The 13,430-nt window shown below is 58.1% G+C and overlaps 1 protein-coding gene across 15 annotated transcripts in view; it reads right to left on the reverse strand.

Moving 5' to 3' along the window:
* The window catches only part of DYSF (dysferlin), a 201,748-nt gene that overhangs the window by 96,546 nt on the left and 91,772 nt on the right, over positions 1 to 13,430 (reverse strand). For all 15 annotated transcript variants that reach the window (XM_058550977.1, XM_058550972.1, XM_058550975.1 and 12 more), the window contains 8 exons: positions 12,306 to 12,498; positions 9,959 to 10,114; positions 6,532 to 6,663; positions 6,283 to 6,449; positions 5,328 to 5,442; positions 4,946 to 5,051; positions 4,558 to 4,700; positions 2,673 to 2,846 (listed from right to left, as the gene is read on the reverse strand). In XM_058550977.1, coding sequence (XP_058406960.1) covers positions 2,673 to 2,846; positions 4,558 to 4,700; positions 4,946 to 5,051; positions 5,328 to 5,442; positions 6,283 to 6,449; positions 6,532 to 6,663; positions 9,959 to 10,114; positions 12,306 to 12,498 — 1,186 coding nt within the window. The remainder of the gene's footprint in view (positions 1 to 2,672; positions 2,847 to 4,557; positions 4,701 to 4,945; positions 5,052 to 5,327; positions 5,443 to 6,282; positions 6,450 to 6,531; positions 6,664 to 9,958; positions 10,115 to 12,305; positions 12,499 to 13,430) is intronic.

The raw sequence follows: 13,430 nt of genomic DNA on the forward strand, positions 1-13,430 counted from the left end.
CAGTGGGTCCTCCAGCCTTGCTGGTCTTCTTTCCCCAGACCCTGGCCAGCCCCAGAGCCCGTCCACGCTTTCGTCCACGTGTCTCTGGGCACCTCTGGCTTTGCGCCCTCTCTCCTCCTGGCCCCCTCACCTCACAGCTGATGCTCAGCCCCCACGCCTTCCAGCCTCCCTGCCATGGGCCACCTGGCAGGCAGCCACCCGATCCATCTTCCTGACACAGCCCTTCACCGTGTGTGTGTCACACTTGCAGGGCCAACCGTGAACTCATCGCAGCCCAGGTCCACCCCACCCTGCGGCGTGGAGATGGGAGTGGCCCCCTCGTCCACCCAGTGGAACCTCTGAGGCCTATGTGACCCTTCCCTCCCCAAGCACTGCTTCTCCACGTCGCTCCACTTGGTCCCACGGCTCCCACCGCAGATGGCCACCTTGTCCCGGATCTCTAACCAAGACTCCTGATGGTCTCCTGCTGGGATGCTCTCCCTCCCCAACCATCCTCCATGACTACTTGACCTAATGGCCCTAAGGCCCAGCTCTGACCAGAGCACTCCTCCACTCAACAACCCACACTAGCTCCCTACTGCTCACTGAAGAGTCCTGTGGGTGTCATCTGTAGCTCTTTGCCCAGCACTGTTTTGGGTTTTTTTTCATTTTCAGATGCTCTTCTCCCCAACCTGGTGGTGCTGTCAACCACAGAAAAGGGGAGTGACCCAGGATGGCCAATCAGAATGTTCCGTTCCTCACGCTCAGGCTCAGGGGCTGGTGTAGGCACAGGACCACACAGAGCCAGTCAGCCACACACAAGACTGTTACTGGTTCTGGAGAAAGAACACTCACTCCTCTGGGGTCTCCAGCTGAGAGGAAAATAGAGGACGCTGGCGTGGGGCTGTGCTATTTTATCTAGCAGGGCTTCGCCGGCTGTAAAGATGATGCCAGCCTTCTGTCACGGGCGCCATCTTTGCTACCACATGGAGCGAGCCAGTGTGAGAACAAGGCCAAGACAGAGGAGCAGCCAGAAACACAGAGTCCAGGACACTGTATGAACCCCTATTTCCTGCCAGGCCTGATGCCCAATTCACTTCTCAGGCTCTTCCCAGATGCCTGAGCCCTTCAACCCCTTTTCTCTCTTTAGCCCATGTGAGTTGAGTTTCCGTCTGATGGAAACAGTCCTGCTTCCTTTGGGTGCCTGCCCAGCCCCCTCGGCCCTGGCCCTGACTCTGAGGTCTGCCGAGGCCCCCACCTCTCCACTGGTGCCACATGAACACCCCCCAGGCCCTGCCCTGTGCCCAAGCCAGGCCCTTTCTGACAAGACAAAGGGAGTCATCGAACACCAGCCCTGCCCCACAAGACTCCTCAGCTGTGCCTGCTCCAACCTGGGTGGCAGTTCCCCCCTGCCCTGCTCCTACCCTAGCCTGAGTGCCAGCTCAGTGGTCCAGGGAGCCTAGGGCTCTGCCGTCTCCTCTCGGCCTCCCCACGACTTGGCCTCAAGACCAGGAAGGGGCTCCCTCCAGAGCCTGTGACAGGTGTCTCTGATGACACCTGGCCCCTAGAGGGCTTCCTCTCCCATGCTGCCACCCCTGGGCCTGGCCGACCATCAAGGCCTGAGCAGGATGGAACCTCCAGGCCCTGACCACTCCTCCTCAGGGCCACTGCCAGCCCCAACTCCCTTCCCCGTTCCCACCCCATCAGATCTTGGGCCTGCCCCCTGCAGTTCCCCAGCCCTCGCAGCAGCGCTGCCCCGGAGATGTGTGCCCAGCCCTGGCCCAGGACTAAGACCACTGCTCCTCACCCTGACCAAATACACACACACACACACACACACACACACACACACACACACAGCTGGCTGCACACAGACATGCTAGATTCCTTCAGCCTGCACAGCTGGTGAGAACTGCTCCTCAGGGTCACAGCCCAAAGCCCCAACAGGGGGCAGGCGGTCCTGGCTGGACTTCAAAGGGGGGTGTCTCATCCTGGGCATCTCATTCCCATTTCCAGGAACCCCCAGACCAACAAAGAGGGGAACAGGCTAAGTCCTGGCCCTGAACGTCCCCACTCAGACTGCCCAGGAAGGGCATCTCATCTCTTTTGGGGAACATATCATCCAACCTTGATAACCTTGGATAACCTTGAGCTGACTCCAATTCTGCTGGCTCCAGAAAGTGCACACTGGGGCAAGACAGCCAGCCTGGGGCTCAGCTTCTGAGGCACATTCCCCACAAATTCCTGGGGATGCCCAAGCAATGGCCTCTGTCCCAGGAGGACTCATGTCCAACCAAGGACATTCAGGGGTCCCTAGAGCTCTCTGACCACTCCCACAGGCAAGGCCAAAGCCTCCGGGCCCACCCCCACACCAGCCAGCATCTTCACGAACAGTCGGGTCCCTTGGCTCCAGCCACAGGGCAGGCCATCAGAGGGCCAAAGTCCTCTCCCCCGGCTCCCATCTTGACTTCACAAAGGAGCAGCAGGTCTTCTGGTGCCAGGACAGGGGCTGTTTTACTTTAGGGGGACATCCAGACTGGTGCCCACTTTCCCCACATGCAACCAGGATGACTGGCCAATGCTCCATCCAAAGTCCTATCCCGAGCATCCCTGCACCTCCCCTGCGTCAGCCCTGAATAGCCCTAGGAGACCAAGCTGCACCCCACCCGACCCAGGACTGGGGCAGGACGTACCAGGGCCCCCTCGAGGGCAAACACGGCTGCAGGCCCCGTCTTCTCCAGCGGCTCCATGCGGCGGCGCCAGCGGCGGCGGCGGAAGGCATCCGTCTTGCGGTACTCCAGGTGGAACTTCCAGCCAAAGAGCGAGGCGTACTCCCAGCCCTCGCCCTCCGCCTCTGCCTGCCTGTGCTGCACGGGGAAAACAGGCTGGCAGGTTTGCAGGAAGCCTTGGCTCTGCTCCAGCTGTGCCCTGCCTGCCCTCCACCCACCCCAAACCAGCACCCTCCATGTGGGAAAACCTGAGAGGGCCTCCTGGAGGAGGGGGCCCTGAGCAGCTTCTGCAGCAACAGCTATGGGTCAGAAAATCAGGAGGGGAAGAGGCTCCCTGGGCTGTGGGGAGATCCAAGGAGCCAGAAAGGGAAGGTAGACTGAAGCAGTGATGAAAACACTGGGCTTTGGGTTTGTTTGTTTATTTGGATTAGGGGTGGATTTCATGAATCCAAGGTTTTCTTGTCATTTCCTTTTTCTTCTTCACATCCCAGCTTATAAAAATGGAAGTGGGTCTGCAATTCAGAGGCAAAATAAAAATCCTATTTCCCAGCTCCAGTGGTTTCTCTGTGAGGCTAGGCCTGGTTGAGCTGTGGAGGGACCCCCTGCACGTCCTCTGAGGGGGCCCTCTCCCAGGGCCTGGAAGTCCCCTCCCAGCCAGCTCCTGAGAGAGAGTGACCTGGGCCTGTCTTGAGGAGCCGCCTCAGGCAGGCCTGGGTCATGAACCCAACGACCAAGTGCCAGGCCTGGAAGCCAGCTGTGTTCCCCTCCAGGAGGGTGCTGGTGGCGAGGGAGCAGACAAGGCATGCCACCCAGCAAGGTTGGCCTCTGTCCCCTGGGTGCCCCAACAGAGACAGTGGAGTCTGTCTGGCTCATGGCGCCAGGAACAGCTTGTTGCCCAAAAGCCTTGCCACTCCTGGGACCCAGTGACACTCCTCTCTAGATTCTCTGTGCCCAAATAGAGAGGAAGAGACTTGGGTCCTGGGGGAGGCCTGGTTCTTGGACCAAAATCCAAACGTGTGCTTGGGAATGAAGCACACAAACCAAGAGGGTCCAGGGGAGGTGAGCACTGAGGTTGTGCGGGACATGGCATCTGTGTGACTCCGGGAGCAGGTGCGGCATGTTCTATGGGTATGTGGACAGGGCAGTGGGCATATGTGCCCGCACTGTGTCCACGTCCTCTGGTAAATGCCGATGGAGCCCACCCAGGCCCCTTTATTAGCCGGTGCACTCACTCCGCACATCTATCCCCAGCTGCCAGGAGAGTCAGCGGCTACAAGCTCCAGCGGCCCCTTCTCCAGAGAACTGCCCCTGCTGAACGGGGCAGGCTCCCCAGGAAAGGTCCATGACCCAGCCAGCCCCCGCAGCCCCTAGCCAATGACTGACGGCTGAGAGGGCGCAAACCCAGCCCCTTGCTTCCAGGTGAGGATGATTCTGTGGTGCTCCAGAGTGTACCTCTCCCCAACCCACCACTCAGGCCAAAGGTGAGTGCCTGAGACCACGTCCCTGCTCCTGGCACTCCTGAGAGCACTGCCTCAATTAGCAGCACGTCTCCAAATCCCTTCCTCAGACTCTAGGGCACCCAGCCATAGACACATCCTAAGCATGTCTTTGCACCTCCCAGGTCTGCATGTGAACTCCTAGTGTGCTTGCATAGTCATAGGCATCTGTGCGTGTGCTGGGTGTGATCTGTGTGTGTGCTAGGTGTGATCTGTGAGGATCTCAAGTGAGCCTGTGTGCCTTGTACAAGTCCCATGCACACCTGTGCCCAGACACACATAGGTGTGCACCTGTGCCCAGCTGGCCTCCCCTGACCAGGGCCTCACCCCCACCCATCGCCCTCTGAGCTCACCCTCTTCAGCGCCTCCATCTGGCTGAGGTCCCTCCTGCGCAGGCGGACCCAGCGCCGCCGACGGTGTGTGTAGTACATCTTCTCGGCGGGGACCCAGTGCCTTGGCTTCCGGTCCGGGGGGATTGTGATGCTGTACTCCCAGCCTGGGGGAGGGGAACTCATCACTCATTGCCCGGCCATTCCCATCTCTCCGGAAGCCATCTCTCCATTTGGGGCACACTCACAGACTTACGAGCGGCCACTGACTCCTAATTTGTACCTTGAAGTGAGGGCTCACCCAGGAAGTCCCCCAGATGAAGTAGCCCAGTGAAGGCCAGTGCCCTAGGGCACGGGCCCTGCACTCAGCTGTCCCTACCAGCACGCCTCACGAGCTCCTTGGGCTGCCCACCTTGCTCGTCCACAGCCCGATTGAGGTCTGTGGACCACTCTTCATCTTCCCACTTCCAGCCCAGTGGGCATTCGATGTCATCCTTGGGCAGCACCTTCTCCCCATTCTAGGGCGAGCAAGCATGAGAAGAGACAGATGTGATCAGGGAAGCTGACAAGACGCCTTGACCATGGACATCCTCAAAGCTGCTGGTGCAAGTCAGGGTCAGTGTCCCACCCACACTGGACCCCACACTGGCCCTGTTAACCAGAGCATGGAGGCTGGGGACACGGGAGCAGGGGAGAAAATGTCCCACCTCTCTCTGAGCCACAGGCCCCTCCTGGGCCCAAATGTCCAGGACTCCAGGAAAGTAGAGCCCACTGCCCCTGGAGGGCCCCCTTACCACATCTGTGTAGTTGTCACTCATGTAGATCCACTGGCCTCCGGGGAGCCGGGTCTGGTTCTCAAACACCTCCTCCACGAAGCTCAGGTGGCCAGCGTCAGTGTCATGGAGCAGGCTGCGGGCAAGGGCCAGTCAGAGCCTCTGCTGAAGAGACGCCCACCCACCCACTGCTCCCAGCACAGCTCCCCAGGGCCCTGGCCAACCTTCCTGCATCAGCCTCACCCCAACCGACAGCAAGAGAGATGGAGGGGACGGGAGAGGAGGGGGCAGAGAGTCAAGGGAAGACCCAGGAGACCTAGAGACACTCACGGACAGAAGAACACATCACCTTCCAAGATAAAGAAAGAGAAAGACACCAAAAAGAGAAAGAGAACTGAACACCAAAGGCCTGGTGGGTAGTTGAAGCTCAATAGATAGTTGTAGAAATGTAAAATGTTATTAAGCCGTATGCTTAAGATTTGAGCACTTGACTGTAACATATGTTATACTTCAATTTTTTTTAACCAAAAAAAGAAAAAAAATCCCAGTTATTGAATGTCAACCAAACAGGAAAAGAGAGAGAGGAGAAAGAGGCAGAGATGGCGATGCAGATGGAGAAGGACCACGTTGCTCTGAGAGGCACTGAGAGAGCGAAAGGCCCTCAGACAAGAGGAGGGCTGACGTGGGGAGGAGGAAACGGCTTTCTGTGGTCTCGGAGGAGAAGGCCACAACCAATGGATGCAACGTTGAACGGAGGCCAACTTTGGTTTAATAATAAAGGACTTTCCGATTGTTAGAGCCCTTCCAGAAAGGAAGGCTGCCTAGTGAGCCCCCCGTCCTGGGAGAGCTCAGGTGGACGTCCCTATGACCGGCGTAGCGGCGGTGGGAGTAGGCAGAGGGATTAATAGGGCTGAGGCCTTTCAGAGAAACGGCCGGGGCAGGGGGGGTCCCCAAGCTGTCCCTGCCCACGACTCACGTCTTCTCTGGACACACGAACCAGTCTCCAGCCCAGGTCCAGCCTGCCGAGGGGCGGAAGCTGTCCTTGGGTAGCTTGATCTTGCCCGTGACGTCAGAAAACTTGGGGTAGGTGAGGCCCGTTGTGCCCCAGTTCCCGACCAGGGCCAGCTTGGTCTGGTTCTCATACTGGGCAGCAAGCAATAACGAGTCGTGAGTGGGGGCCATGGCAGCTCTGGGGAGGGCGGGGGGCGGGCTGGCAGGCACTCACGGTTTCAGCGAAGACGGAGAGCTTGCCCTCGGCAAACTGGTTGAACTCCTTCTCATCCACAGAGAGCCCGAACCAGAGCTTCACCCGTATCTGCACTGGCATCCGGGCTCCGGGCACACCCTCCATCGGATACTGGGTACCAGAGAAGGACAGAAACCCACAATCCCCTTCAGGGTCAGGAGGTCCCAACTGGGGGTGAGGGTCCTCTAGCCTGGGCACACCAGCCTGACACCCCACTAGGTGTCTGCCCTGTTGGAGGACTTATCAGAATTTCATGGACAAAGAGTGTATAATTAAGAAAACTTCCCCACACCTACCAAGATTCCCTCCCATCAAAGGCGAAGACTGCACAATCCTCACCAAGGTGCTCTGTGCAGAGAGGGGTTATGTCTAAACCAGGATCTCCCATTCTCCCCTCTCCCACCGTATCCTCATTTCTCTTCTCTTCTAGAATAGCACTGTCCAATGGAACTTTCTGCTACAATGGAAATGGCTCATATCTGAACAGCCCAATATGGTAGCCACTAGCCCCTTATGGCTAGTGTGACTGAAGAATTACATTTTTAGTTTTATTTAATCTTAATTAATTTAAATGTAAATAGCCACATCTGGCTACCATATTGGACAATGCAGTTCTAGAACTTGTCTCTGAAGGAGATACAATGATCCAGGTCTAAAAGGGGAAGAAGTTAAAGCCTTCCCCTTCATTTTCAGTTTTGTTTTGTTTTTTGGCTGGATGTTAGTGTATCATCTGATATTCCCACCCTTTCAAGTACTTATCAGCATGTTAACCACTATTCACTGGTCTTCAACTGCTTTTTATCCTGAAACTTTCAGAAGCTCTGCCAAAATGGAATAACCACAACCCAACATAAAAAGTTTATTCTCCACAACTACTTCACCATTTGATTGAAATCAAGGGTCAGATATGGCCTGAGGAGCAAGAGCTCCTCACTCTTAGAATAACACATTGTCCTTTAGAGGAAGTAACACATTAAGTACCTAGGCTTCCTGTGCATGAGGCTGGAGGAGTACCTCCTCTGGGACAGGGAGCTGAATGAAAGGAGAAAGGAGCTTTGATGGGTTCAGAAGAGGAAAGGGAGGCCGAGGTAACGGGTCTCCAACTGGTAGAGGAGGCCTGTGTCCCTGGAGGGAAAGCCCAGGCTGGGTAAGAGGATCAGGGTGCAGGACACGCCAAGGCAGGGACAGTCTCACCCTTCACCCAGCCTCTCTGCTCTGAGTTCATCCTCGGCGAAGCCTGGAGGAGCCCCTGACCCTGTGTGTCACCCCCGGGAAACCTCTCCATGACTGTTCACTTTAGCCATCCTCACCCCTGGGGTGGTTAGTGGCCTTTTCCCCTCCAAACCACCAGCCCCAGGGAGATGGCAGGAATGCCTGACCGCCCCCATCCACCGCCAGTCTCTCCTCTGCCCTCCCCCAGACGGGGCCAGCCTGCCGGACCCAAAATAGCAACAGCAAATAAAGAAATGTCTAGTTTGGGGCTCCTCTCCCTCTCCACTGCTGCTCATTTTTTCCAACTTTGGTTTAAGTTAAGAAACACCAATGTTTTCTTGGTCTCTGCTTGCTGCCAACATTTTTGGAGAGCTTGCTCAGGAGCTACTGGCGGGGCTCATCAACTCAGTGGGGAAGACTTCGAGAAACAATTCTATATCTTTTTTTTTTGCTTGGAATCAGGGAAATGTTTCAGTTTGCATTTCCCCAAGGTTGCGGGGCCGAGAGGCCGGAGCCCGGAGCCCGGGGCGCGTCCACCAGGCGTGCTTCTGCAGCCCCACCCCCACTCCAGCCAGACAGCCTTCCCTGGTTAACCCCACTCAGACGGGCAGTTTCTGGCTTCCTTTCCCTTCTGTCCTACTAGGCGAGGAGCTGGCTTAGAAGCGAGAAAAGCAGGATGCTAGGAGGTTAGGATCGCACGGGGAACGTGCCCCAGGTGGCATGTGAGCAGGAGGGAGGGGGCAGCCCGCTGCCTGACACCCCCCAGCCTCCTTCTAGGCAAAGCTGGCCTCTCTTCTGAAGTATCAATGACCCCGCATGCAGATATCTTCTCATCCCTGGCCTTGGCTTAGCCCCCAGTCATGGTGCTGGTGGAGCCTCCTCTCCCCAGGGAGCAAGGGAGCCCCCTAAAAGGAACAGGGGAGAAGAGGGGAGAGAATCTAATATTCACCGATCACCTTCTTCCAGCCAAGACCCATGACCTCTTTTACCTAATTCAATCCTCACAACCTGTGAAGTGAGCACCCCAATCCTCATTTTACAGGTGAGAAGACAGCCAGCAGTTCAGAGAGGTTAGGCAACTTGCCCAAGGCCACACAGGATCCCAGCCAGCCCTGCAACCTGTCCACACACACTGTGCCATCGAAACCTATCCTCTCTACCCACCCCAGGGGGTGACAAGACCAACTGGCCAATATATGAATGGGTTGAGCAGCCATTCAGAGGTTTGAGGCCAAGCTTAATTAACAATGGCTTCCGGAAGAGGCAAGGCAGGAGTCGGTCCTGGTGTGGATGGGAGGAGAGACATGGGGAAGGGCAAGGTTGGAGGCCAGGCAGTTTATAAAGCCAGCAGAGCCAAGGTAAGTAGTGAGGGGCAGGCCTGCCTCCCCGGGCCACTCCTCAGTGGCAGGGCAGCCTCAGTGCCAGCCCTGCAAACAGGGACCCTCCGCTTGGGCCAGGGCAGCTGCAGGGCAGGGAGGGATTTCCCTGAATTGTGTCCTGACCACCATGCCCAGTACCTCGACCAAAGCAGCCTCAGCTCTATGTCCCCACATTAGCCCAGAGAGGAAGGCAGGGGTCCCCAGGTACCTGCTCACTTCCCTGTCACCCCACCCCAAGGCTGGTCAACCCCCTGAGAGATGATGGAGAGGGAGCAAGGATGGGTGTTGGAGGAGGAGAAAGGGAAGGAGAGGTGGGGCATACCACAGGTTGCTCCCAGCTCTCCGACAGGGCAGAGCCGTGGGCACACCAGTGCCCTGATACCAGCCTTCCCGCAGGGAAGAACTGGAACCCGAGCATGACTCCAGCTGGAGTGGAAGGCGGTGGGCAGTGGGTGGAGGCAGGTCTGTGCTAGGGCTCTCAGAGGCCTGGGTTGGGGCTGAGGCCCCCTACCGGGGACCTGGCGGGGATGTGAGCACAGCCTCAGGGGTCAGGCCCTCCCACACGGCCTGGGGCCAGAGACCCAGCACCAGGATTCCAGCTATCACCTGCTGACTTTCTAGACCAAGTGTGTGGGGTCTAGGGGCTTTGTGGGGAGGGAGGGGAAGGGGGGTAATTTTACCCAAAGCCCTCCACCCCTTCCAATCGGAGCACAAGGACTCTGAATCAGATAGAGAACAGAAGGGGAAATGGAAGGAGAGGGGGACAGGCCTTGGGCTGAGAAAATATGATCATGATTTGAGGAAAAAGAACCCACTTTGAGAAAAATTGTCTGCAGCTTCCCACAGTTCTTGCCACAGCAGTTGGCGCCCCGCCGGGAGAAGAGGACCTCGTGGGCGGGCACCCGCTGGTAGGCCACGCGCTTGTCTCCCTGCAGCATCCAGATGACCAAGTCGGGCAGGCTGTTCTGGGGCTGGAGAGGGGGCGGCAGTCAGGGTGGGGATGGTGACGCGCCCGGCCCGGGCCCATGCCCTACAGCCCACCATGACCCGACCTCCCCTGGCTCTGGACCGGCCACTCCTCTCGGCTTCCATCCCTCACGCTGCCCACCCCCAGCTGCCCCCTTAACCTCCCAGGGTTGGCTGGGCACCACCTCCGTCTTCAGCAGCTATGAGCCCCAAGGACAGGGAGGGAGGCTGCCCCTGCTCACACGAGGAGCCTGCCAAAACTTCACCGACTGAGTTCACGTTTTCCAGGAAGAAACACTCCTGCCTGGAGCCCAGAGCTTAAGTTCTCAGATCCCCTCCCCTGGCGAAATAGATGCTCCCAGGGCATAGACATGTAAGGATGTGATTTGACCCTGGAGTAACATGACACTTAAGATGCCACCCTCCCTTCCTCAACCCCCAGAGCAGCAGCAAATCCACAGAAGGTGCACCCCTTCCCAGAGGACACTCACTCCCTCCTCCCTCTAACAGCAGGGACCCCAGGAGTCTGACCCTTTTCTGAGCCTGGTGACACCGGGCTCTGAAAATGGTGACTAGCCCAGAACAAAACTGCAAGGCCCCTGACCCCTCAGAGCCTCCAGCTGTGAGCGAGAACCGCTCCCAGTGCCACACTCAAGAGAGACAGGTACGTCCATCTGCTTCCAAGGCTGGTGAGCAAAGTGTGTGTGTGGTGGGTGGAGCTGGGTCTCTAACCAGGGCTGCTGCTGAGAGCTGATGCCCCTGGAGCACCCAATCCGCTTTCCCAGGGCCTGTCTCATCGCATCCCCACAGCAGCCCCAGAGGCAGGGACAGGAAGTCCCTTCCCACAGGTGAGGAGATTCAGGCTCAAAGAGGTTAGGAGCCAACCGGGTTTTGCTGACTCCAAATATGTGTTGCTAAACACTACACCAGGGGTTCTCAAAGCGTGGTCCCCGGAGCAGCACCACCTGGGAACTTGCTGCAAATGCAGATTCTCAGGCTCCACTCTAGACATGCAGAATCAGGTGGGGCCTGCAACCTGTTTTAAGAAGCCCTTCGGGGGATTCTGATGCACTCTTAAAGGTGAGAGAGACTCTCTCCGGTTCCCTGACAGTCAAGAGTGCCCATCTGACTTACGCCCTCCCAGCCCTGTCACAGTCTGTGCTGAGTTCCTGGCTTAGTCTGGGCCAAGATGATGGAAGGCAGTCTGCGCCCAGCCTGAGGGGATGGTCCACAGCCACGTGAGGCATCAGCTGGTGGCGGAGCAACACAGTGTTCCCCCAGGTAGCTGGCCACATGCCTGAGGGCCTGCCCAGGGACACGCCCAAGGCTGACTCTCAGGGACCAACATTTCGGGCTGCCTTCCCCTCCTGAGCACCCTCCCACCTCCTGGACCTCCCTCTCCCCTTCAACAACTCGATCCTCCAGAGGCCCCTTAGGTCCTGCCCTTCTCTGCACACTCCTTCTGGGGACATCCTTCCTCACCATCCCCCACACCCTCCCCAGAGGAACCAGAGGGCTCCGGTCGGAGCAGGCAGCAGCTGGTCTGCCCGTGACATATGAGCAGACCCCTGTCCTCGTTCTGGACAACTCCATGGCCTGCCTGCTTGCTTGGGAAACTGGGTGGGTGGATCTGACCTGGCGGCATGGGGGGAGGGGTATGCAGGTGGGGAAAGGATGCCCCTGAAGACAAACTGGAGCAGATACGACAAAGCTCAGAGTTACTGCATGTGCAGCCCCTCAGGCCTGGGGCTCAGAGGCACCCAGGAGGGCAGGAAACACAGAGCCCCAGAGGGCAGGGGTGAGGCCAGGTGCACGCAGGCACTGGGTGGCAGTGAGAAGGAGTTGGGTCCCTGAAGAAGCAGGCCCCAGCACAGGACCTAGAGCCAAGTACCCTGGGTTCTGGTCCCAGCTCTGTCTCGGACACACTTCGGTGGCAATTATTGAGCACATCTGAGGGCATTAATTGGACACCTACTACATGCCAGGCTCCGAGCTGGGCCCCATAACACCCAGTATCCAGTGGCATCCTCTCTCCTCCTGCTGCAAACGGGGACTTGGAGGCTCAGAGAGAGGGAGTCACCTACCCAAGGTCACCCAGCAATGGAGCCAGGGTTGGATCACGGTCCAGACAGTCCCCATGTCCCTCCCAGTGTGATGTTCCAGGCAGGGAGGAAGACACCTCCCAGGGTTAGCTACCTCCTCAGCCAGGGCACGGAGATGCAGGAGCCAGTCCTCAGCCTGCTCCAGGGTGGCGGGGAGCTCACTGTGGCCAAGCTTCAGGGCCAGGGCCGCCTTACTGATCTGGCTCAGGTGACAGGTGCGCAGCCGGTACAGGTACTGGTCCAGGTGGGTGGCGGAGGGCGTCTCGTGGACGTCGCACAGGGGCTGGCTGTGGGGGACACAGATAGGATGTGCCTGATGCACAGGAGGTCACCCACGTCCAGGCGCACACATGCATGCACACACACGTGTACACAGGCCTCCACAACAGGCCCCACAGCCTCGGCCTGCCTGCTGAGTGCTCCACGTGCCCTGGGTGCCTTCTCCAGCCTGACCCACGTGCACACTCATCTCCGTGTGACCTGCTCCATCCTCACCTCCTCCAGGAAGCCTTCCCCAACCACACTGGCCTGCATGCCTCCCGCTCTGAAGTCCCCCAGCCCTTTATTCCGAGGCCACCTGTGTGAAACACCCTCACCCTCCAGTGGTGGGAGTTCTTTTGCACATGTGTCCCCTCTGCCCTATCAGCTGGCAGCCCTCAGAGCTGCCCCCTGCATCCTCCTAGAGCAGAGGCCAGAGCACTAAGTTGCCCTTGGCTGAAACCAATCCATTCTGTTGTACACACACTTTCCTCAAGAAGGAAATTTATGGACCCCTGACAAGCCACTGCAGACGCTGTGGGGAGGCCCACAGCCAGCAATACAGATGTGTCGGCCCAGGGCGGCCCCACAACACCCCTCCCAGAACCCTGTGTTTGGGAAGCCTTTGGAGAGGAGGTGGGGGGTATGTGGAGTCCCAGAAACAGAGCCCTAGGCCCTAGCCCTGGGGGGTTGGGTTTAAACTCAATCCTGTTTGGAGGCAAAGAACTCTGACACCCCCCCCATCCTGCTGGGCTCCCGAAAAGTCCTTCATATGGCTCCTCCTCACCATCCCAGCCTCCAGGGTTAGTCAGCACACACACGGGGTCATGCAGGACGGGGTGAGCCCGGGTGGAGGCATCCCTGCTCTCTCTCACCACGCAGGACCCCTCTGGATTATGCCTGCTTGAAGGTATGGGGGCTGCCCCACCTCCACCGAGCCCTTGACTCCCAAACAGGACAT

Source organism: Diceros bicornis, chromosome 12 (assembly GCF_020826845.1).
Source record: "Diceros bicornis minor isolate mBicDic1 chromosome 12, mDicBic1.mat.cur, whole genome shotgun sequence".
Taxonomy (NCBI): Eukaryota; Metazoa; Chordata; class Mammalia; order Perissodactyla; family Rhinocerotidae; genus Diceros; species Diceros bicornis.